The following is a 23974-nucleotide window of genomic DNA, read 5'->3' as shown; positions in this document are numbered from 1 at the left end:
TTCAATCTCAAACTAACGCTGGAGTCTGCACCTAATAGGCCTACTGAATGACTCCTTACACAGAGGATAAAGACCGTCTCATGTGACTCTTTGACAAAACCGGTGCCATCAGCTTTGATTCCACATTAAACAAATGAATGTGCAGATTTCACATAGAATACCTCGTGGAAATGAAAACAATTGTCGGAGGTCGTGTAACTTGGTTTAATATTACCAACAAACCTAATTCTCTGGGCTAGACCTATTTTGTAAGGTATTTTCTAGCAGTGCTACTCCACTACTCCAAACTGGTACCTTGATTTACTCATGCTAAGGTAAATAACATATGCCCAACTGTGGATGTGGAATGCATGAAGGATCATCAGGATGCTATGAGGACCAGCGTGGGGGTTTATAAGAATGTGTGGACAAGAAGATAACGCCAAAGGTCTGGTTTTGTGATTAAAGCCACTTCTTATCTATAGCCCCTCTTCCTAAAGAATGTGTGACACCTACTCTGAGAGGGTCATAAAACACTCACCTTGTTTGTTGTTGCCTAAAGTTTCTTCATGTGTAACACCATGCTGATAAGAAGAAGACCCGCCTCACAAACACATACGTTGGGAGACCCTATAAAAGCTGTCAACAGGCACATCTCAGGACTCTGCACCTGTCCTTTCCTGAGAGTCAGTTGCTTCATTGTTCACTTTACCTGTGTGGAACTCATTAAACCCTTCTGACTTTATACTATACCAATCAGGACACAGAAGGTGCGTTCATACACTGTAAAAACAAGCATGCAAATTGCACCAGAAAAAAAAAATCTGCGAAACAGTGAGACCACGAAAAGTGAACCGCAATATAGTGAGGGAACACTGTACATTAAAGTCTGGGTGGATCAAACAGACTGAGATATATTTATTTATTGACACTGGAATATTTAATTCTATTGCATGACTGCATAAGGCGAAGGACAACCTGCATCAAAACTGAGACGGGAAAGAGGGGTTTTAGCTGTTTTGCGTCACAAAAATGGAATTTACCCCAAGGTAAAGCAAAACTGGATACGTTGTGGACACAATTTAATAATCTGGTAACAACTTTTATAATAATTTTTATACACACCTGCACCTGTTTTTAATGTTTTACATGAAGTTATATACTTATTTGTTTTTTTGTTTTTCTGCTTGTATTGTATTTTAAACAGGGCACTCATGAAAGAGAGAGCACGTCTCATTGGGTTCCCCTGTATAAATAAAGATAAAGAAAAGAAATTATTTACTCAGTTACATTTACCTGAGTAACTTTTTAAAGAAACTTTACAGAGTACCTTTCTAGCAGCATACTTTTACTCCTACTTAAGTAAAAGTTTTGACTACACAAGTCAAGAAAAGCTTCATGTTGACAATATTAAATGATTTGAAAATTTCTTGCACCTCTCCATGATGTGATTTATTTTTCTAATTTTGTATCTATCCTTTGAAAATGCAAATACCTTTATGCATTATATCTTGTTTTGTTCTTACTTTAAATGGACTTTAAATTATAAATCAGATGTTACATCTCAATAGTTACGCTTTAAGTTACTCCTACTTAAGTAGTACTTTTCCCAAATACTTTTTTACTTTAAATTTCTTGGACCAATTTCACTAATTTGTATTGAAGTAATATTATTTTTAAGTACAATTTTTGGCTACTCTAACTATGTCCCTGCATACTGTACCACATGTGTATTTTCTCTTTAGTGGTAAAATTATATATAACATTGCACACATTCACTGGTCATTATTTGTGCATATTATCAGTCTAAGATGTGTGAAGTTGCTGTCTTTTTAAATTGTTTAAAGGTACACTATGTTACTTTTATGTTGTAGAGTGTGCCACCTGGCTTGTCTCCATGGAGATTGATCATCACTTTGCCTAGCCTGGAATGTTACACAGTATGGCATTAAATTTATCAATCAGGCATCTATTCAATTACAGGCTTTTTCTGCTTGCATCCTCATTGTGAGCGGGGTTGTCTCTCCCTAGATCTGACCTGTAACTTGGCCTCGTTTAATCTGGAGCAGTTGTTTGGGGGCCCTCTTTACAAATTGCCTTATGGATCTTGCTTACCTGACCCAGAGTCCTTTTTTAAATTTACCAGCTTACATTCTACTTTTAAACTTTTCTTTTTCTCTTAGGTCACTTCAGAGGAACCAGCTTGAAAATCTGAAAGCCAACACATTTGTGAAGCTCCAGAACCTGCGTAAACTGTAAGTGTTTGTTTGTGAAACTAAATATGGAGCCTATGATTTATAACTCTGCTGTCCTAATTACTTCTTCTTATCACACTGCATTAAGATGGACAAAGAGTGTGTTTAGGCGTGTAAGATTTGTTGTGCACAGCAAAAATTTTAAAACAAACAAAAAAATTTTACCGGACCAATTTTAAAGAGTTCAAGCTTCTTCCATCCAACATATACAACTTGCTTACACATTATTTGTTCGCCCTACATTTTTAAAACATGGGAAAAAAACACTTAAACCCCGCCACAATCACATTTCAAATAGAGTTGCTGAACTGTTCACTATAGAAAAGTGTGAGAGAGGAGAAGGGCGTGTCCTGACATATGAAGAACAGTGTGATTGGTCTAACAGGTATCCACACTTCAAACTCCGCCCCCGCAGCCAGGTGTTTGTAATCAGAAACACCTGACGTTAATCACTGCAGTCTTGTGTGATGTCACCTAGTACTTGAAATTGCAGTGGCCACACTTAGGTTTAGATGTATTTTACCAGAAAGCTGCAAATGTACCAAGACCTAAAACAGACAAATGACTATGACAATGACTAGAAACTGTCAGTAATGCTATTAATACTTGTTGCTTTGCCTGAAAAGTTCAACAGTATGGCATCTAACTTTGTGTAAACAGGCAGATGAAATCACCAGAGCCACCAGTTGGGGCTCTCATTTGTAAATTTTTAAGTGAAATTCTTACTAAAAGTGTGCATAGAGACCAAACACACATTTCCACAAACTTCCTCAAACTGTCTGAGCACATATACCTTCTGTCTCACCTCTGAAAGCCCCAAAGTCCACAGTTAAGACTTATTAGACCAGACCGCTTATTTTCATGTTAAATACCATACAATGGAACATTTCAGACTAAGCAATAACATCACCATGGAAACAAGCAGGCTACAGCCCGCCCCCCCACCAGAGGATACACAGTGCAACTTAAAGAAATCACATGAGTAGTTGAGAGTCGCCTGCTGAACAGTTTCCAGAGAAAAACACATGAACTTTCTGCAAACATCAATTATACGCCTATTGTTAAAACACACACATTTGTAAACATAGTAATGAACTTTGGATCGTGATTCAGACCTAAAAGTATTGTTTCAAGACTTATTAAAATATATTAGGCCTCTGGCAAAGATATGTAAAATGCATCTATATGAATGATTCACTGTTTACCGATTTGTGGGCTTCCCTTTCCGTTTCAGTATGCAGCCGTGGAGACCCTAGCCTCTAGCACTTACTACTTGCTTAGTAGTGAAGGCAAATAGTGCTAGATGGACTCAGATAAAATAAATTCACATTGCAAATACAAAAATGTATAAATGAAACACAACACAGCTGCAGGCAGGTTTTTAATCCCGTATCCGTGTCCTGATTTCGCTTACCTCAACTGAAACTGAGGTATTCATTCATTCGTTTGATTGTTTATTTATTTGTTTTTGTATGATTAATTTCTTACATCTTGCACATAACTCCCTGCCGCAGCCGATACTTACAGTAAACAAACTCTATGACAACAGAACAAAACGGCGCGTGGTGAGCGCACACTGTTGACATTAGTGATTGTTGTTTCGTTGCATATGGATCCATTCTCTGTCCATACAAAAGCCCACGCTGTCTCTGATCCTCCACCTGTCTCCAAAACAAAGAAGACAAAAACATCCCAGCGCTATTTACCACACGCACGGCATTCATAACCAACAAAGGACGCTAAAGGATTTGTTAGCTATAGCAGATTGTTAGTTAGCGCACATCTTCTTACTCTCACCCCATGTAGTGCAAATCCACGTTTTTAGGATCAACAGATTTGTAGCGCTGCATGCCGCTGGTATGTTGTGAGCTAAATGTGTAAATTGGTGAATTATACTGGCCTCATGATGCTGATGCTCTTCGGGTTTGTCTCTGCAGATATCTTCAGCACAACAGGATCCATGATGTAAGCCCAGATGCCTTCAGAGGGCTGTACAATCTGACGAGGCTGTGAGTAAAGTTGGTAAAAGTATGAATGAAAGATGTATATATAGGCCTACGCAAAAATAGTACCATTACTTGATCCATCCATCCATTTTCTTCCGCTTATCCGGGGCCCCCAGACTTCCCTCACTCAAGACACGTCCTCCAGCTCCTCCGGTGGGACCCTAAGGCATTCCCGGTCAGCCAAGGGATATAGTCCCTCTAGAGCAGTGGTTCTTAACCTTGTTGGAGGTACTGAACCCCACTGGTTCCATATGCACATTCACCGAACCCTTCTTTATTGAAAAATAAAATATAATTTTTTTTCAAATTCAAGACATATGTATGTTTTACTGGTGCACAAAATAAATCGTGCATTAACATCACTGTGTTCAAAGAATAAAACCAATACAATGTATAAACTCACAACAAATTATATACATACCTTTTCACAAAGACATGACCTTTTTTAATACTACCACACTAAAATAATTTTAATTTTGTATTGTATTATGTATTCCAATAATGAACTTATTGTATTTATGCTATTTATTATTTTTAACATTTTAATACACACCCATCACCTAATTTCCATCAGGCTAGAATAATAATGAATATTTACTGCAAATCAGTGTGACTTCTGTTGTTGCCTTTGAGAGACCAGGTCAGAAATGCAGGGCTTCACCTTGGCCACTCTCATGTAAATTACGCGCGCGTAAAATTACGCGCGCGTAATTGCGTAATTTTACGCACTGTTTTGTAGCAGTTTTGCGTTTTAAACATGACGAAACGGACAAAACAAAGGAAGTATGTGACCAAGGACACTGTGGATGTTTGTACAAGTTAAACAAGAGGCATCTCGAACCCGGAGCGGTTCATGGAACCGAGTGAAGATCTCATGGTGGACTGAGGAGTAGAGAACCTGATGTGCTGATGGACTGGATGCTGTTCCTGGATGCGTGGTTTATTCTGCTATTGACTTAATTGTGGGTAAAATGTGTATTATGTGTAATCATTAGCATTAGCTAATGCCAATCTGCGCCCCCGACCACCACCAATCATTCACGCACACACCAAAGTGTGCGTGAATGATTGGTGAAGTGTCTTGCCTAAGGACACAATGACAGAAGTTGGTCCGAGCGGGACTCGATCCTCCAACCTCTGTCACAGAATGACTGTCACGCTGTCACATGTACAGTGTATTATTAGTTTCCAGTGTGTGTTTGTTCACTGTTTGCAGCGTGTGGTTTGTAAATATATATTTATTTTGACCCATACCAGTTGTTTTGAATATATTTTATTTACAAATACACATTATATATTGTGTTTTGATATGTAAATGTACAGTAATAGAGCAGCTGGGTGTGCAGATACAGATTCCTCTCTGTTTATTGGTCATTGAATACTGTCACTTCGAACGGCATAAAAACATAAAACGACATAAAAACGAAGAAAAGGAACAGACTTTGCTGTGAAAATGACATGAGAGTGGCCAAGGTGAAGCCCTGCATTTCTGACCTGGTCTCTCAAAGGCAACAACAGAAGTCACACTGATTTGCAGTAAATATTCATTATTATTCTAGCCTGATGGAAATTAGGTGATGGGTGTGTATTAAAATGTTAAAAATAATAAATAGCATAAATACAATAAGTTCATTATTGGAATACATAATACAATACAAAATTAAAATTATTTTAGTGTGGTGGTATTAAAAAAGGTCATGTCTTTGTGAAAAGGTATGTATATAATTTGTTGTGAGTTTATACATTGTATTGGTTTTATTCTTTGAACACAGTGATGTTAATGCACGATTTATTTTGTGCACCAGTAAAACATACATATGTCTTGAATTTGAAAAAAAATTATATTTTATTTTTCAATAAAGAAGGGTTCGGTGAATGTGCATATGGAACCGGTGGGGTTCAGTACCTCCAACAAGGTTAAGAACCACTGCTCTAGAGGGACTATATCCCTTGGCTGACCGGGAATGCCTTAGGGTCCCACCGGAGGAGCTGGAGGACGTGTCTTGAGTGAGGGAAGTCTGGGGGCCCCGGATAAGCGGAAGAAAATGGATGGATGGATCAAGTAATGGTACTATTTTTGCGTAGGCCTATATATACATCTTTCATTCATACTTTTACCAACTTTACTCACAGCCTCGTCAGATTGTACAGCCCTCTGAAGGCATCTGGGCTTACATCATGGATCCTGTTGTGCTGAAGATACCTGCAGAGACAAACCCGAAGAGCATCAGCATCATGAGGCCAGTATAATTCACCAATTTACACATTTAGCTCACAACATACCAGCGGCATGCAGCGCTACAAATCTGTTGATCCTAAAAACGTGGATTTGCACTACATGGGGTGAGAGTAAGAAGATGTGCGCTAACTAACAATCTGCTATAGCTAACAAATCCTTTAGCGTCTTTGTTGGTTATGTATGCCGTGCGTGTGGTAAATAGCGCTGGGATGTTTTTGTCTTCTTTGTTTTGGAGACAGGTGGAGGATCAGAGACAGCGTGGGCTTTTGTATGGACAGAGAATGGATCCATATGCAACGGAACAACAATCACTAATGTCAACAGTGTGCGCTCACCATGCGCCGTTTTGTTCTGTTGTCATAGAGTTTGTTTACTGTAAGTATCGGCTGCGGCAGGGAGTTATGTGCAAGATGTAAGAAATTAATCATACAAAAACAAATAAATAAACAATCAAACGAATGAATGAATACCTCAGTTTCAGTTGAGGTAAGCGAAATCAGGACACGGATATGGGATTAAAAACCTGCCTGGAGCTGTGTTGTGTTTCATTTATAAATTGTATTTGCAATGTGAATTTATTTTATCTGAGTCCATCTAGCACTATTTGCCTTCACTACTAAGCAAGTAGTAAGTGCTAGAGGCTAGGGTCTCCACGGCTGCATACTGAAACGGAAAGGGAAGCCCACAAATCGGTAAACAGTGAATCATTCATATAGATGCATTTTACATATCTTTGCCAGAGGCCTAATATATTTTAATAAGTCTTGAAACAATACTTTTAGGTCTGAATCACGATCCAAAGTTCATTACTATGTTTACAAATGTGTGTGTTTTAACAATAGGCGTATAATTGATGTTTGCAGAAAGTTCATGTGTTTTTCTCTGGAAACTGTTCAGCAGGCGACTCTCAACTACTCATGTGATTTCTTTAAGTTGCACTGTGTATCCTCTGGTGGGGGGCGGGCTGTAGCCTGCTTGTTTCCATGGTGATGTTATTGCTTAGTCTGAAATGTTCCATTGTATGGTATTTAACATGAAAATAAGCGGTCTGGTCTAATAAGTCTTAACTGTGGACTTTGGGGCTTTCAGAGGTGAGACAGAAGGTATATGTGCTCAGACAGTTTGAGGAAGTTTGTGGAAATGTGTGTTTGGTCTCTATGCACACTTTTAGTAAGAATTTCACTTAAAAATTTACAAATGAGAGCCCCAACTGGTGGCTCTGGTGATTTCATCTGCCTGTTTACACAAAGTTAGATGCCATACTGTTGAACTTTTCAGGCAAAGCAACAAGTATTAATAGCATTACTGACAGTTTCTAGTCATTGTCATAGTCATTTGTCTGTTTTAGGTCTTGGTACATTTGCAGCTTTCTGGTAAAATACATCTAAACCTAAGTGTGGCCACTGCAATTTCAAGTACTAGGTGACATCACACAAGACTGCAGTGATTAACGTCAGGTGTTTCTGATTACAAACACCTGGCTGCGGGGGCGGAGTTTGAAGTGTGGATACCTGTTAGACCAATCACACTGTTCTTCATATGTCAGGACACGCCCCTTCTCCTCTCTCACACTTTTCTATAGTGAACAGTTCAGCAACTCTATTTGAAATGTGATTGTGGGCGGGGTTTAAGTGTTTTTTCCCATGTTTTAAAAATGTAGGGCGAACAAATAATGTGTAAGCAAGTTGTATATGTTGGATGGAAGAAGCTTGAACTCTTTAAAAATTGGTCCGGTAAAATTTTTTTGTTTGTTTTAAAATTTTTGCTGTGCACAACAAATCTTACACGCCTAAACACACTCTTTGTCCATCTTAATGCAGTGTGATAAGAAGAAGTAATTAGGACAGCAGAGTTATAAATCATAGGCTCCATATTTAGTTTCACAAACAAACACTTACAGTTTACGCAGGTTCTGGAGCTTCACAAATGTGTTGGCTTTCAGATTTTCAAGCTGGTTCCTCTGAAGTGACCTAAGAGAAAAAGAAAAGTTTAAAAGTAGAATGTAAGCTGGTAAATTTAAAAAAGGACTCTGGGTCAGGTAAGCAAGATCCATAAGGCAATTTGTAAAGAGGGCCCCCAAACAACTGCTCCAGATTAAACGAGGCCAAGTTACAGGTCAGATCTAGGGAGAGACAACCCCGCTCACAATGAGGATGCAAGCAGAAAAAGCCTGTAATTGAATAGATGCCTGATTGATAAATTTAATGCCATACTGTGTAACATTCCAGGCTAGGCAAAGTGATGATCAATCTCCATGGAGACAAGCCAGGTGGCACACTCTACAACATAAAAGTAACATAGTGTACCTTTAAACTATTTAAAAAGACAGCAACTTCACACATCTTAGACTGATAATATGCACAAATAATGACCAGTGAATGTGTGCAATGTTATATATAATTTTACCACTAAAGAGAAAATACACATGAGGTACAGTATTCAGGGACATAGTTAGAGTAGCCAAAAATTGTACTTAAAAATAATATTACTTCAATACAAATTAGTGAAATTGGTCCAAGAAATTTAAAGTAAAAAAGTATTTGGGAAAAGTACTACTTAAGTAGGAGTAACTTAAAGCGTAACTATTGAGATGTAACATCTGATTTATAATTTAAAGTCAATTTAAAGTAAGAACAAAACAAGATATAATGCATAAAGGTATTTGCATTTTCAAAGGATAGATACAAAATTAGAAAAATAAATCACATCATGGAGAGGTGCAAGAAATTTTCAAATCATTTAATATTGTCAACATGAAGCTTTTCTTGACTTGTGTAGTCAAAACTTTTACTTAAGTAGGAGTAAAAGTATGCTGCTAGAAAGGTACTCTGTAAAGTTTCTTTAAAAAGTTACTCAGGTAAATGTAACTGAGTAAATCATTTCTTTTCTTTATCTTTATTTATACAGGGGAACCCAATGAGACGTGCTCTCTCTTTCATGAGTGCCCTGTTTAAAATACAATACAAGCAGAAAAACAAAAAAACAAATAAGTATATAACTTCATGTAAAACATTAAAAACAGGTGCAGGTGTGTATAAAAATTATTATAAAAGTTGTTACCAGATTATTAAATTGTGTCCACAACGTATCCAGTTTTGCTTTACCTTGGGGTAAATTCCATTTTTGTGACGCAAAACAGCTAAAAACCCTCTTTCCCGTCTCAGTTTTGATGCAGGTTGTCCTTCGCCTTATGCAGTCATGCAATAGAATTAAATATTCCAGTGTCAATAAATAAATATATCTGAGTCAGTTTGATCCACCCAGACTTTAATGTACAGTGTTCCCTCACTATATCACGGTTCATTTTTCGTGGTCTCACTGTTTCGCAGATTTTTTTTTCTGGTGCAATTTTGCATGCTTGTTTTTATAGTGTATGAACGCACCTTCTGTGTCCTGATTGGTATAGTATAAAGTCAGAACGGTTTAATGAGTTCCACACAGGTAAAGTGAACAATGAAGCAACTGACTCTCAGGAAAGGATAGGAAGAGAGTCCTGAGATGTGCCTGTTGACAGCTTTTATAGGGTCTCCCAACGTATGTGTTTGTGAGGCGGGTCTTCTTCTTGTCAGCATGGTGTTACACATGAAGAAACTTTAGTCGATGTCATACAAGGTGAGTGTTTTATGACCCTCTCAGAGTAGGTGTCACACATTCTTTAGGAAGAGGGGCTATAGATAAGAAGTGGCTTTAATCACAAAACCAGACCTTTGGCGTTATCTTCTTGTCCACACATTCTTATAAACCCCCACGCTGGTCCTCATAGCATCCTGATGATCCTTCATGCATTCCACATCCACAGTTGGGCATATGTTATTTACCTTAGCATGAGTAAATCAAGGTACCAGTTTGGAGTAGTGGAGTAGCACTGCTAGAAAATACCTTACAAAATAGGTCTAGCCCAGAGAATTAGGTTTGTTGGTAATATTAAACCAAGTTACACGACCTCCGATAATTGTTTTCATTTCCACGAGGTATTCTATGTGAAATCTGCACATTCATTTGTTTAATGTGGAATCAAAGCTGATGGCACCAGTTTTGTCAAAGAGTCACATGAGACGGTCTTTATCCTCTGTGTAAGGAGTCATTCAGTAGGCCTATTAGGTGCAGACTCCAGCGTTAGTTTGAGATTGAAATGTTACTGCATACTACCCACCTTTCCATAAATAATTTTACCACTAAAAAAACACACCTAGCAGGTAACTGATGTGACTGAATATGTAATAACAGCCTCCATTCATAAAGAACATGGTTTTATTCAGCTACTCTGTACAAAATATGGCTAATGTTATTCCTCCTATGCTATGGATTATTTTCAAATTGTCCTCCTGCACACTTTGGTTCAAATGGGAGAGGGGATTATCCAGGTGATTAGACTGTAGATTACAAAGCTTTTAGTTGATTAGTTTCTCCTACAGCACTGTATGAATCCTGGGAGCTCAATTTTTCTTACCCAAACCATTTTGAGAATGTGGACATTATCTGTACTACATTAACCCTGTCCAAACATATGCACTATTGGTTCTGTTTGATGAGCCTGTCAGTTCACATTATGGTTTGGATATCCTTTTGTGCATGCGTCGTCATTAACAAGCATATAAAAGCCATTCGGTTCTAACTTACATGTGTGTGTTGATGGGGGTGTACTACAGGGTTAAATAGGTTAAGCTTTGGGTCTGTGGGGTGATTGTACTGCTGCTGTCAATGGAGGTTTTGGACAAAGCAGATGGTGGTCAACAGTGTGTAAACTATAACTGGTTTAGAGCTGATTTTAGTCTGAGTTAGTATTAGATTAGTCCTGGTTTGGTCCTGGTTTACTCCTTGTTTGATTTTGCATTAGTCCTGGTCCAGACCAATTTCGTCAGAGCAGTGTTGGTGAAGCCTTTTGTGTTTTATTGTTCACAAAAATCTAATATAGCAGTTCAAATCGTGTTAAAAGTGGTGCATTGTGAACCTCTGCAATAAAAATAATGTAGGTTTGTCTTTTAATTCATTCATTAAAATTAATTAACAGAATTGTGGTAATTAACAGAAAATATTATGTCATCAAAGTGGGAACAATAACGAGACAGTTTACATTATTTTTATGCAACATAATAGAATTGTGATTTTTCTTTTTTTGTTGGATTGCTAACTGGACACTTGGAACTAAAAAGCTGAATAAGCTGTTTAACTTGTTTCTCTCTGTTTTATTACTTTATTGCAATGTTTTTATTAGCATTTTCACAAATTTCTGCATTCAAACGCTGAATTGAAAAGACACAATGAATGTTTTTGGATTGTTTCAGCTCATGTTTTTTAACAACATTGTGCATTTAGGAAAGGGTTTACTGGGATTATCCTGCTATATTGAAACTGAGAGTGAATGTCAGGAATAGCCCCACTGACAAAAATTATCCTATAAAGCTAGAAACACAAAGAAACACTTTTTATCAGTTGGGCTGCACATAAGTCTGCCACTCAGTTGGAATCCTGGGAGCTAATTTGCTAGAATGGTTTTGATCCTTTTGAAATAGAATAATTGTCAGCCAAATTTGTAATTACTTCACAGTATGATGGAAGTTTAATCAGTATGACAATTATGTCATGTGCCATGTAAAACAATGGTGTCATATGTACACATTCATTTGTCTAGCAGGGAAATAGGCTGCACACATGAGTAATTCCAGTGTGTTGCTGCTGTTGGAGGCAGAAACTTTGAAACTGTCATTTGAATTAAATCTGAGATAAATTTCAGAGGCATATTAAATATTCAGAGTACTTATTACCGTGTGTATCATGGGGTGCCAAATCTAATTTGTGAATAATCTTAGGAAAAACTTGCTTCTGGGCTTGTCTTTAGAGATCACAAAATAGTCTATATATGAGCAGAGATATTCCAAATGTCTTTTCTTTTCATCAAATAGCAACTTGAAGATGGGTCTAATAACCAAGTTGGTGGGGGTACTTCCTGCCGTTTCAAAACACTAAACACAACAATAGGTCATACACCAAGCTAACCATTGTTTTATTTCTCAATTTAAATAGGGGGTATTATACTAAATTGACTTTTTGGCACTTTTACCATGTTAGAACATAAAAAAAAGTAGAAGTAGTTTATATGTCATCCATAAATGCTTGCAATCTCCCTGTGCACCATTCAAACCCTCTTGATGGTTAGCAGTACAGTCCTGCCCAAGACTCAGCTAACAAGTCTTATTTTTTTGTTGTTGTTTTTTTCATAAATATACAAAAGTAGAACACAAAATAATACACTACATCTTCTCAAACCTGGTATGATGTGCAGTAGTTTCATTAGCAGAATGCATAGCGGAGTGACTTAGAGCAGGGAGCGAGGGAAAGGGGAATTCAGAGCGTCAAAAAACAAACTAGTAACATTGTGATCTAAATTTTTATGTGTTAACAATTAATAGCTCCTCTTTAATTTAATGTAGCTCTTGTCAAGAACCATTTGTCTAAATTAAAGTCTAAAGTCTAATCACTTGCAGAGAGGCAGTAACTTCTCACACAATTTTTCTCCATTTCAAAACTGTGGGTTGTAAATTCTTAATGAGCTGTGCCAAAATTGTCCCTAATTAACCTGAGTAAATAAGGATAATAACTCATTTAGCTCATTATTTCCACAGAAATATTCCAATTAGACCACTGCAATGTGTAGGAGGATAGACAGCTCACCAGAAAAATGAAGCATCTTGTTTGTCTAATAAACAAAAAAGACATTTCCACAAAGTTGCATGTAGCTTTTTTTGTTTGCCTTTAGTCAGTCTGAGCAGAGGTAGAAACAAAACAAGTACTATGTTGTTATATGCTTCTATTATTAGTGTATTTAGATGTTATAAATTTATTCCACACACTCAAAAGGCTGTGTAAAAAAGTACGCTACTTCAACTATAAGCAAAGAATGAGATGCAACGAAAAAACATTGCTGCACGTCTAATGGTCAGCAATTCAATTCCAGCTCTGGTCAGTGCATATTGACATTGTGCCTTTGGGCAAGACATCTCATCTACAATACCTGTAGTGAGTGATTAGTTGTGGTTACAGCCTCAGATTGGCAGCCTTGCTTCAGTGTAGTTATTTAGTGATTAGCGTGAGGTGCAGCTATCCATCGGAGCTGCCAACAACTTCACAGCTCTTTGTTACTTTGTGATGTCACCTCTCATCCGGCACTGCAGTTTTCTAATGCAGAAGTCAGCAGACGTGTTTTTTGTGTTAAGTTGTTTTAGATGAATACTCCACATGATCTAAGTTCCTCGACTCGGGTTTTGTTAATAGGTGAGACCATTCATTCCATCGGAAAAGCATAGTTTTTTCTGTATGTGAATTAATTTGAATCATACCATATGCCCCAGTTTTGAGTCTCAATTCTAATTTGGAATTTAATGAGGTTACATTTATATATTATACATTAATATGAATAAAAAAAAATAAAAAATAGAATATTGAAATAATAAAATAAAACAAAATTACAAAATTTAACCCTGTATCTATGAATCCCAAATGCAATGCAAATGCGTTCATGTTTACCTTTTAAATTTATATTATTGCTAATTTATACCCATTGTTTTCTTTGTTTTCCGGACCAGATAAATGTCAAGTTAACCAGTCTCTTGATTGTCTGAAAGGAATCTCTGTCTATCCACTCCAGCCATTATTTTAGTCAAAGTTAATGTGGAGATTACTACAACATCAATGAATTATGCATGGTCTTTTAAAGCAACTTTGAGTTCCTAGAAAATTATTATTATTACTGTTACTTTGCATTAAATGACTAAAATCACATTATCAAGCTAAGAGGCGTGCAATAATCATCATTTGTTTCTTCAGCCCAGCAGGAGCCCCTTTTAATTAACAATCTTACTGTCATCCACACCCTGCAAGGACTTAATAATGAATCTGAGTCATAGATAGGTTTCCATATTCAATTACATTATCTGAAAAATATTCCATGAGATTGCACTTACATCATGGTTACGTTTGTGGGCACCGGGGGAATGTCACGGAGTTTAGTCCCATCACAGTCCAGCTCTAGGTCCCGACACTGGCATCGCTCTGGGAACATGCCCAGCACTGAGAGGGGAGAGAGGGAGAGAAGGGGAGTTAGACAGGAAAGCAGTGGGTCAAATGTACAGGCTGTTGAAGAATGGTCAACAATGTCAGATCAGGATCAAATGTGCTATTTATATGTAAAATATAAGACATATTATAGAAAGTTAACTTTTAAGAGCTTTGAAACCAGCTTTTGCCCTCATCATTAACTTACTCAAAGTCATTCATGCATGGTAGAGGAGACTTTTACATCCACCCCATTAGGTATGCCTAAAGTAAGCTCCAGTTCGGAACACCAGCAGTACCATTTGTTTGACTGGTAAAGACTAAACACACTTCCAGAGAGTGGTCTCAGTACGGACTTCAGTGTGGTCCAATAGTGCTTGTGATTTGATAACCAGCCTCAATTTGGTTTCCGTAACTCGCTCAGCACAACCAAAATGATGACCCAGTGTAGAGGGCATATGTCACAGAAATACGAGAAACAGAAACATAATCTGATGCTTCTCAACTTTTGACAACAAGTATGGCCTTTCCTCTGGCCCACAGGCAAACATGGCTTCTCGTTTGGTGTCGTTTCCAACAGTTTCTTTCACCTTTTTCAGTGCAGCACTACCTCAGGTGAAGGGTATAGTATATTTTCTTTTGGTTTTATTTGTTTGACCTGAAGTGTGGTGAGAATGTAATTAACACCAAATGAATATGCAGCAGTGTTTTTGTTTTTTACTTTCAGTCCCTAATCAAACCAGTTAACAGTAATCCTTCCCCCAGTTCAGGTTCAAGTGCACAGAAAATTACTGTTTTCACCTACACTCTATCCCCGCCCACAGTTCTGTACTCACAATTATTTAATATTTAATTGAATGCCAGTGTGATTTACAATGTATAAAAGGGAAAATAGGGCTCTATATAGCCACCAGGTCAGTGGTAGCTTAGCGTATGTTCCTCAAGGTATTTTTGAGCAAACAATACGGTTTCTTTAAAAGAGCAAAAATAATTAGCTAACTAACTGCCTTTTGGTTAAAACTGACTGTATAAACACACGTTGGCATAAGTTATTCATTGACTCTGGTCTCTAATATTCCCGTTTTAAGCCATGTATTTCATTTAATTCTTGTGTGTTTAAGTAATGAAAGGTGGCAGCGAGCATAAAACATGACTGGAAAATTACAGTTCATTTGCCATTTTCAAATGAATATTAATGCACTTTGCCCATTTAAACAGCATAAGTCTTACAATGCCAACTGTAATTTATAAAATCACTCTTTTTTTCTTATTTTGAAATTGGGTTTTGCTTGATGGGAGGAAAAGTAGGATATGTAGATTCTCTAGAGAATGGTTGTTTAGAAGTCTGGAATTGGAACACATTTGTTTTAAAGGAGCTACCTAAATTATTGTAGTATATTGTTAAAGTAGCTGATCAAAGATTTCAAGATGTGGAAAGGTTGCCAAGGATCCAGAATGCACACATGCATCTTCAATACTTTACGATCACCTGTAAATTTTCCCATTTTCAGATGGATGTGACTGACAGATGGATGAACCAATCAAGGGATAGTCGTAATCAGCTAAAATTACTTAATTTAAGAAAATAACATTTGTCCTTTTGGGATTTAATGCAATACATTTGTGAGGTTCGACTATGTAAAAGTGGTAATTACCATTCAGAAAGTATGAAAATATGCAATGGGCACTAGGATTGAGCCCTGTGGAACCCCAAATTAAAACACAGATACCAACATGCTTTGTACTTTGCCCAATTTAAGAGTAGAGTGGGACAAACCTATTTTACTTCAATCCTCATGACTGGACTCGACAGCTTTGGTAAAGTCATTAAAGACTGAGTATTCACAGGTGGCCAATACTGCTGTTATTATATCACCATGACCTTTGAACACCAATCTTTTATAAGGTTAGCCTTCAGCTGAAGTTGACTTGAGGGAGTAGGAGGAACAGAAGTGTGAGTCCATTAATTAGCTTTAACTTTGTCACAATACACACGTACGCAAGTAGAAAGGAGAATGATCTGAACCATGGTCAATATGAAGATAGTACTGTTATAATAAGTAGAAACATGGCTCATTTTGTTGCTCTATGGACAATGACGCATACCGTATTTTCCGGACTATAAGTCGCACTTTTTTTCATAGTTTGGCCGGGGGTTTGACTTATACTCAGATGTGACTTATATGTGAATTTATTAAAATATATAATTTCACATCTTCGTTATTGTCACACTGACAATCGTGCAAGGGCACTCTAGGTTTGTTTACCAGTATGACAGCCACGTGGAAGCGGCGCTTCATGTACTTCCAGAGTTGACAGAGTTCAGAAGCGACACTGAGGACAAAGGATTCAATGGATTTAGTGATTTAGAGTGAGATTGAGAGTAAAAAGAATAACATTTTCATGGAAACCTACAGGTTGTACACGTCCACCAGTTATGTAGTGCACTAAAATGCCATTACAATTACAACTGAACCTAGGAGTCAATTACTTGCCACATGGTGAGAAAATACTATAATATAAAGCGTCCTTTGAGGTAGGATAATAGCTTAAGAACAGAATGCAAATCTTTTACATAATGTTAGATTTTTGGTTAAAGTGAATAAAATAATATTACAGTAGATCACTAAAATATCTATTAGGCCTCCTATTGTACTTTAATCTGTTAAAATCTCTATTCATAAAAGTGCCATACATTGTAATGGAAATGGAAATGAGCCAGCAGTATAAAACCAAGGCCTAGTATGCAAGTTACAATTGGAACCATCGAGCCACCCACACGTCAAAAAATACTGCGATTTTACAATTATTCATGATTATTGACAAAAAATAAATAAAAAATCCTGACATTAGTGTTTCCTTTGGCCCTAGGGGCTTGGCGTGGCGATGCTGATAGTTGAGTGTCACACTACTGGGGATTTATTATGTGCAATGTAGCCTAATTTATGCAGTTTATGGGTTTATAATTACATTAAAATATGAAGCCTCCTTATAATGTATATCTAATTGTAACAAGGTAAAATAAGCAGTTATATACAGTATATAGACCTAGCTTCTGAAATTGTTTTAATTTTCCTTTACTTTTTCCTTACTGGGCTCTGGCTTTTGATGCAAACATGGCTGAAGTTAGCATATTCACACACAGAGCTAAAGTTCAAAGACAGCCATGCAGAAGAGGCGCTTCATCTACTTCCGGAGTTGATGGAGTTCAGTAGCGACACCGAGGATGAAGAATTAATTGAGTTTAGTGATTTGGAGTGAGATCGACAGTAAACTTGTTAGATTGTTTTTTGTTTTTTTTTTTACATCTGATTAACTGTTAATATCTTACGTTAACAAACCAGACACATATTCAGTTTGCTGTCTATGCTTCATGTAGCTTAATAAATATAAATGTGTCACATTAGTGTGCTGTACTGCTATTCAGCCTGTTGTTCTCTATTTTATTGTTGTTATTATTATAACTTGTCTTTAAAGATAAAATGTCTGCTCTTGGTCTCGGATTTTGTAAAATAAATTTCCCCAAAAAAGTGACTTATAGTCTAGTGCAACTTTTTTTTTTTTTTTCTTCATTTTTTCACTGGTATGACTTATGCTCGGTGCGACATATAGTCCAAAATACTCATAATTTAGTCTAAAACTCAATGCTCTATTTAAATATAGGAAGAAAGCTTTAAACTTGAAGGTGGAGTTTAGGTGTTTAGTCCCACTTACATCATGACAACACAGCAAAAAAAAGTTCAAACTATTGGACCAATTTATTCACAAACCTACAACTTTTCAAAGTCCTGGAATGACCAGGATTGCAAACTTCTTCTACTGTTACTTTTATCCCTGTAATTTCCTAATCTGTCTGACACCACAGAAAATGATAAATGGCTTTCCATGTGCAATTTGCCACACATACACAGTCACATGTAAACAGTAAATGAAAAATGCCTGAAAGTTGTGTGTCGGCAAAAGCAAATCAGAAAATTGCATCGGTGTGGAATAATTTTGCAAATTGAATTCTCATTCTCAGCTACTGAAATGACATGCGGTCTAATTCACAAACAAAGACATCTATTTACTTGATTGTAATGAACTTGGCAACCGTATAGTCTTAGAGCATGCAAAGATATCAACCTCAATCGCTGAAGAACGAAAGACTTTCCAATTAACAAATGAGTTCGGGCACTGGCAATTGGTGGAATTGTGCATCCAAAACTGTTCGAATTATCGTCATGTTCTTATCTCTGATTAGAAAAGGCACTACAGTTTAATGATTTAAATATTAATTAGCTGTTTTCATATCAGATCTGGCTCACATTAGCACAGTGGCAGCTGCACGTGGCACCAGCGTTCAGGAGGAATTAAGGAACAGCAAGAGAAATGGGAGGACATGAAAGGTTCTATCGCTGTGATCTGATCCAGCTTTCAGAGCGATGAATGGACTGCGATAAAAAGCAGCAGGTAGCCATGATTCAAAGCGCTTGTTAAGTTACCCGTAGCGCATCGTGTAGACAAGCTCATGACTCTACGGTTTATAAATGCTAATATGGTTGTGAGTTGTGTGATTATGAAAAGCAGATCTCAAGTTCTTCGCTTATTTTCTGACATCTAGTTGTCTTTATGGAGATGCAACTGCTTTACCTGGAGTGTTCCACAGTATTGGATAAAGCTTGCCGTTCCACAGATCTATCCTGTGTCCTCGTAACCTGCTTGTCTTTTAGGTGTTTAAAGGCGCTGTCCCGGATTTATATGGCCCTAAAAATTTCAAAAACGTAACTAGTTCATTTTTATAGTTTGTAGCTGTAAAACGTTATTTCTAACTTTCTAAACATTTTTCTAGCACCCATCCAATTATTCAATGTGATGAGTTAGTAGTGTTTTTTCTCTGTTTTGTCATCATAGTAAAGCTAACAATAACTAGCATGCTAACAGCACACTTCCTTGTCCACGGACGATTGAAAAAAATGCATAAATAGATGAAGTGAGCATACAGAAATCTCCTTTTCACCCTAAGCTTTTTTTTACACTATATCTGTACATAAATCAAGTACACCTACTTTAATATCATACAGAGGCAAAATAATAATAATAATAATAATAATAATAATAATAATAATAATAATAATAATAATAACAATAATAATAATAATAATAATAATAATAATAATAATAATAATAATAATAATAATAATAATAATAATAATAGCATCTTATGAACAGAATGCAAATATTTTACATAATGTTAGACTTTTTTGTTAAAGTGAATAAAATATGATAAGAGTAAATCAGTAAACTATATATTAGGCCTCATATTGTACTTTAATCTGTTTATACATCTGAGGACACAGTTAATCAAAATCTCAATTCATAGGAGTGCCATACATTGTAATGGACATATGAATGGACCAGCAATGTAAAACTCACCTAGTCTGCATGTAATGATTGAAACCACAGAGCCACCCTCAAATAGGGGATGTCACAATATTAAATCTTGAGGATTTTACAATTATTCAAGATTACTGACAAAAAAAAATCAATAAAAAATCCTTCTCCTTTCTTCTGGTCTTGGCTTGGCGTGGCAGTGCTGATAGTTGAATGTCACATGACTGGGGATTTATTATGTGCGATGTAGCCTAATTTATGCAATTTATGGGTTTCTAATCACAATAAAATATTAAGCCTCCTTATAATGTATATCTAATTGTAACAATGAAAAATAAGCAGATATATAGGCCTAGATTCTGAAATAGTTTTAATTTCCATTTGTGATTATTGGGCTCTGGCCTTTGATCATAAAAGCCAAAGTTAAATCTGTCAGCTGGACAAAATGTTGTAGGAGTGAAGACGTTCCGCTGCTCATCCAAGCCACTTCTTCAGTTCTGGTCAGATTGCTGGTGGACACAGCCTTATATCTGAAGGGAGGAGCTAACTACACTGAAACTGTAAAAGGCTATTGTCTCCAATTTTGGTCTTAATGGCCTCTATCCAACCTTTAATGGTCCTACTGGCTTAGTCTATTGCTCTCTTTGTTTCCTTTGTTTGCTTTGGGTCTGATGATGGAGTTATATATTGGGGACAGGTGATGTCTCAGGCCCCCATTCCTGTTCAAGGAAGGATTGTCTTTCCTAACAAAAACTGCTTCTTTAACTCCCCTCTCAAACCATTTCTTTTCTATGACCTTTGATGCAAACAAGTTGTGGCTGAAGTTAGCACATTCGTTTAAGCTCTTTGCTAACAAGACGGCAAAACAAACCGCAGAGCTAAAAAGATTCAAAGTAGCCCCGATGTCCTGATTGTCTCTCCTCTGTTTGTCTCATTGTGGTATCACGTAAGTCTCCTCCTCTGTGTGTGCATGTGCATCAGTGTGCTTGCTTTGACGGCACCCTCCTCCTCTTGCAGAGCGATGGGAAGACAGAAAAAGAGAGTGACTCATGCGACACACAATGATTTAAAGCACTCCAGCTGTTTAATACTACACACAACCTAATCCCTAATTTACTTACTCCTACGATTAACTCCAACCCTGCCCATAAATATTCACAGTAATTGGAAAATCTGTTCTTGACATCCCTACCCTAAAGCTTTTTTAAAAATTATTTTTAGCTAAAAGCATTGTGTAAGTCTCCTTGCTAAGTTACTGTGTGTCTTAAGTGACCTATAATTTATTGCAATAAAGTCTGTGAGCGTGTAGCCGTTAAATACCTTTCTCTCAAGGGGTACAGAGCCACAACAATAGTAATCAGTCTTGTTCAAAGCTGTAATTACTGTGTTGGGACAAGGTCGGACTTTTACACCTTGAATAGGTTTTTTTTCTCAAATAAACTCCATTTGCTCTTATGGCATCACAGACCACTTAAATGAAATGAATACAAACACACTGGAATAGTATTTGGTTTACGCTGGATGCCCTTCCTTCGACAAAAACTGACGTGACCTGTGGTTCAGTGACACAATACCAGTTAATGGATCATAACCATAGACTGTATATATAAATGGATGTAGCTAACCTGCTAGCCTTCGCGTTACAAATGGGAAATGATCATGGTGCGCTTATGCCTCCATCGACCTTGGCTCCAATTCACTTTACATTGAAAAATTGTCACCCCTCCCTCTGTAACTGCTGCAGTGAGCATTGTCGTGTTCATATTAACGCATGATCTTAGTATTTTTTTCACTATTGTGTCCGTAAATCAAGATATGAATATTAATAACAGACGAATCAGATGCCTTTTCTCCCCGAGGTTGCTCCTGCCAGTGTTAGCAACAGGTTTGATTGACAGTGTTACTGTGCTAAACCAGCGGCACAGGCGGGAAGGATTGGCTTTTTGGTTGCTATGATACTCGCAGTCAGATTCTAGAGATGGAACTTGGCTCCAAATTCGCCCATATAACTGCTAGCCTCGATGAGCTTCATTTAGCTGGAGCCAAACGCTATGGTTGATGTCATAATCCCTTAGTCGACTTCTTTATACAGTCCATGATCATAACAGTTCCAAAATAGTGACAAATCCTTGCCAACCAAACATAGTGATATTGTATTAGCAGATAAGACCAAAACAGAGAGCAACTTCAACAGAACAAAAGAACATTGAAACCTGTCAACTGGACAAAAGATTAAGAGTGAATACGTTTTGCTACTCACTTCATTGTACTACTTATACAACTTGAACGAGTGCTATAATGTATTCACACTTTTTACCTTTTCTTCAGTTTCAGAATCCAATTTTCATGTGCAACGGACTCTTCCTGGAAAACGGATTATGCACACGTAGTACAGGCCTGTCACGAAAACACATTTTGAAGTTCGATATATTGTTGAAGAACATAGAGTACGATAAACGATCAAATTGAAACCAATTTATCCCACTGATAGAATGAACCCAAGCTATTCTAAATGCACTATATGTAAAATAAAGGAACCCTGTAGTAGTTAGTTTGCATCTAGAATGAGTCATAGGTGTTAATTATTCAACCGTGTACAGCTCAAATCACACAATAGCCCAGGTGTTTGTAATTAGAAACACTTAACTGTAATCATAAAACAATAGAACACTGGTTTTATTGGTTTTGACAGCTTGAGAAAGTGCATTCTTGAAGCTGTGAACTGTCTCTGTGCCAAGTAGCAGTAGCTCGGCTCTTTGTAAACTGCTCCAGAGATGTGTAGAGTATCCAAAAATTGTACTCAAGTAACAGTAATGTTACCTCAAAATAATATTATTAGAAGTAGAAGTACAACATGGTGGAAGTAATTACTCAAGTATGGGTAAAACGCATTTGGGAAAACTACTAAAGTAAGACCAGCTGAAAAATTTACTGAAAAAGTAACTGTCAGGATGTAATATCTGATTTATGATTTGGAGTTAATGTAATTTGAAGGACAAAACATTAAATAATGCAAAAAATCTAGTATTTTCAAAGGTTAGGCACATCAATGAGCTACTGTCACTTGCCTATTTACTCACAGTGGGAAAAGTAACCAAAGCTTTTACCCAAGTATGAGTATTGTTACTTCAATAAACAATTAGGAATAAATTTATGCTACAAGAAAAGTACTCTGAAAAGTGTAATCTCTTTAATAAGTTATTCAAGTAAAAGTCACCTGCAACTGCTTGACCACTGTTCAGTAATTTTGCACCAGTGAAGGATTGAAAGTGAGCACTCTGCTTCTCCATGGCAGTAGTGAGGCTGTCTGAGCAGGCTGGGACAGAAATTAGACTTTTATAAGCACTTGTTTGTTCCTCATCTTTCATGCAGCTAATGTCAGTGTTTAATTGCTCCATCTGAGCCAGTGGTGTTGAGGCATCAGTGTGATTAAATGAGACTGGAGGCAAATCATTCAGATAGTACATTCACATTAAAAAGCTCAAAGGTCCAAAAAGACCTTTACCATCGCTTGCTTTAATTATCACTACTTTGATGTGAGAGGAAGCATTGCCATGCAACGCGTTCCATCACCACGATATACTTGCAGAAGATGTTAACACAAGATAAATTAATGCCAAACTGTGGCACTTTCAGTAATAGCAACTCCATAGAGACAAGGAGGTGGCATACCCTCCACCAGAAAGCTTGCAGTCTGATTCTCCACTGCACTACACCATGCACTGTGCAGTACTTACAACCCATATCTCGTGTATGTGCTGTACAGAGCTGCGCCGCTGCTCCTCCACTCTGCCATGCTCTAATAAAATTACAGACCAAGTCTATTTTCTATTTTCTTCTCCACTGGTGTTCGGACCAGATTAAACTCACAGTTCAGAACGCAACAGGAAAGAGAATGTGAACTATATTTACAACATAAATACACTCCACACAGACTTTATTTTCATCATTTTTGTTGCTTTGATAGTTGGGCTCTGTTAACTTTCATTATGTGCACACCACAATGTGAAAACTTTATTGGGCTTGTTCACACAGAAGTTTATTAGTTACCCTTGGGCTGGAGAAAAACA

At 37.1% G+C, this 23974-nt stretch overlaps 1 protein-coding gene across 1 annotated transcript in view; it reads left to right on the top strand.

Moving 5' to 3' along the window:
- The window catches only part of rxfp1 (relaxin family peptide receptor 1), a 222568-nt gene that overhangs the window by 140004 nt on the left and 58590 nt on the right, over positions 1–23974 (top strand). Inside the window, exons 5-6 of the mRNA XM_055224684.1 lie at positions 2163–2234; positions 4172–4243. Of these exons, the coding sequence (XP_055080659.1) occupies positions 2163–2234; positions 4172–4243 (144 nt within the window). The remainder of the gene's footprint in view (positions 1–2162; positions 2235–4171; positions 4244–23974) is intronic.

Source organism: Periophthalmus magnuspinnatus, chromosome 10, assembly GCF_009829125.3.
Source record: "Periophthalmus magnuspinnatus isolate fPerMag1 chromosome 10, fPerMag1.2.pri, whole genome shotgun sequence".
NCBI lineage: Eukaryota > Metazoa > Chordata > Actinopteri > Gobiiformes > Gobiidae > Periophthalmus > Periophthalmus magnuspinnatus.
Note: the sequence above shows the minus strand (reverse complement) of the source record. Positions and strands in the feature narration are given on the sequence as shown.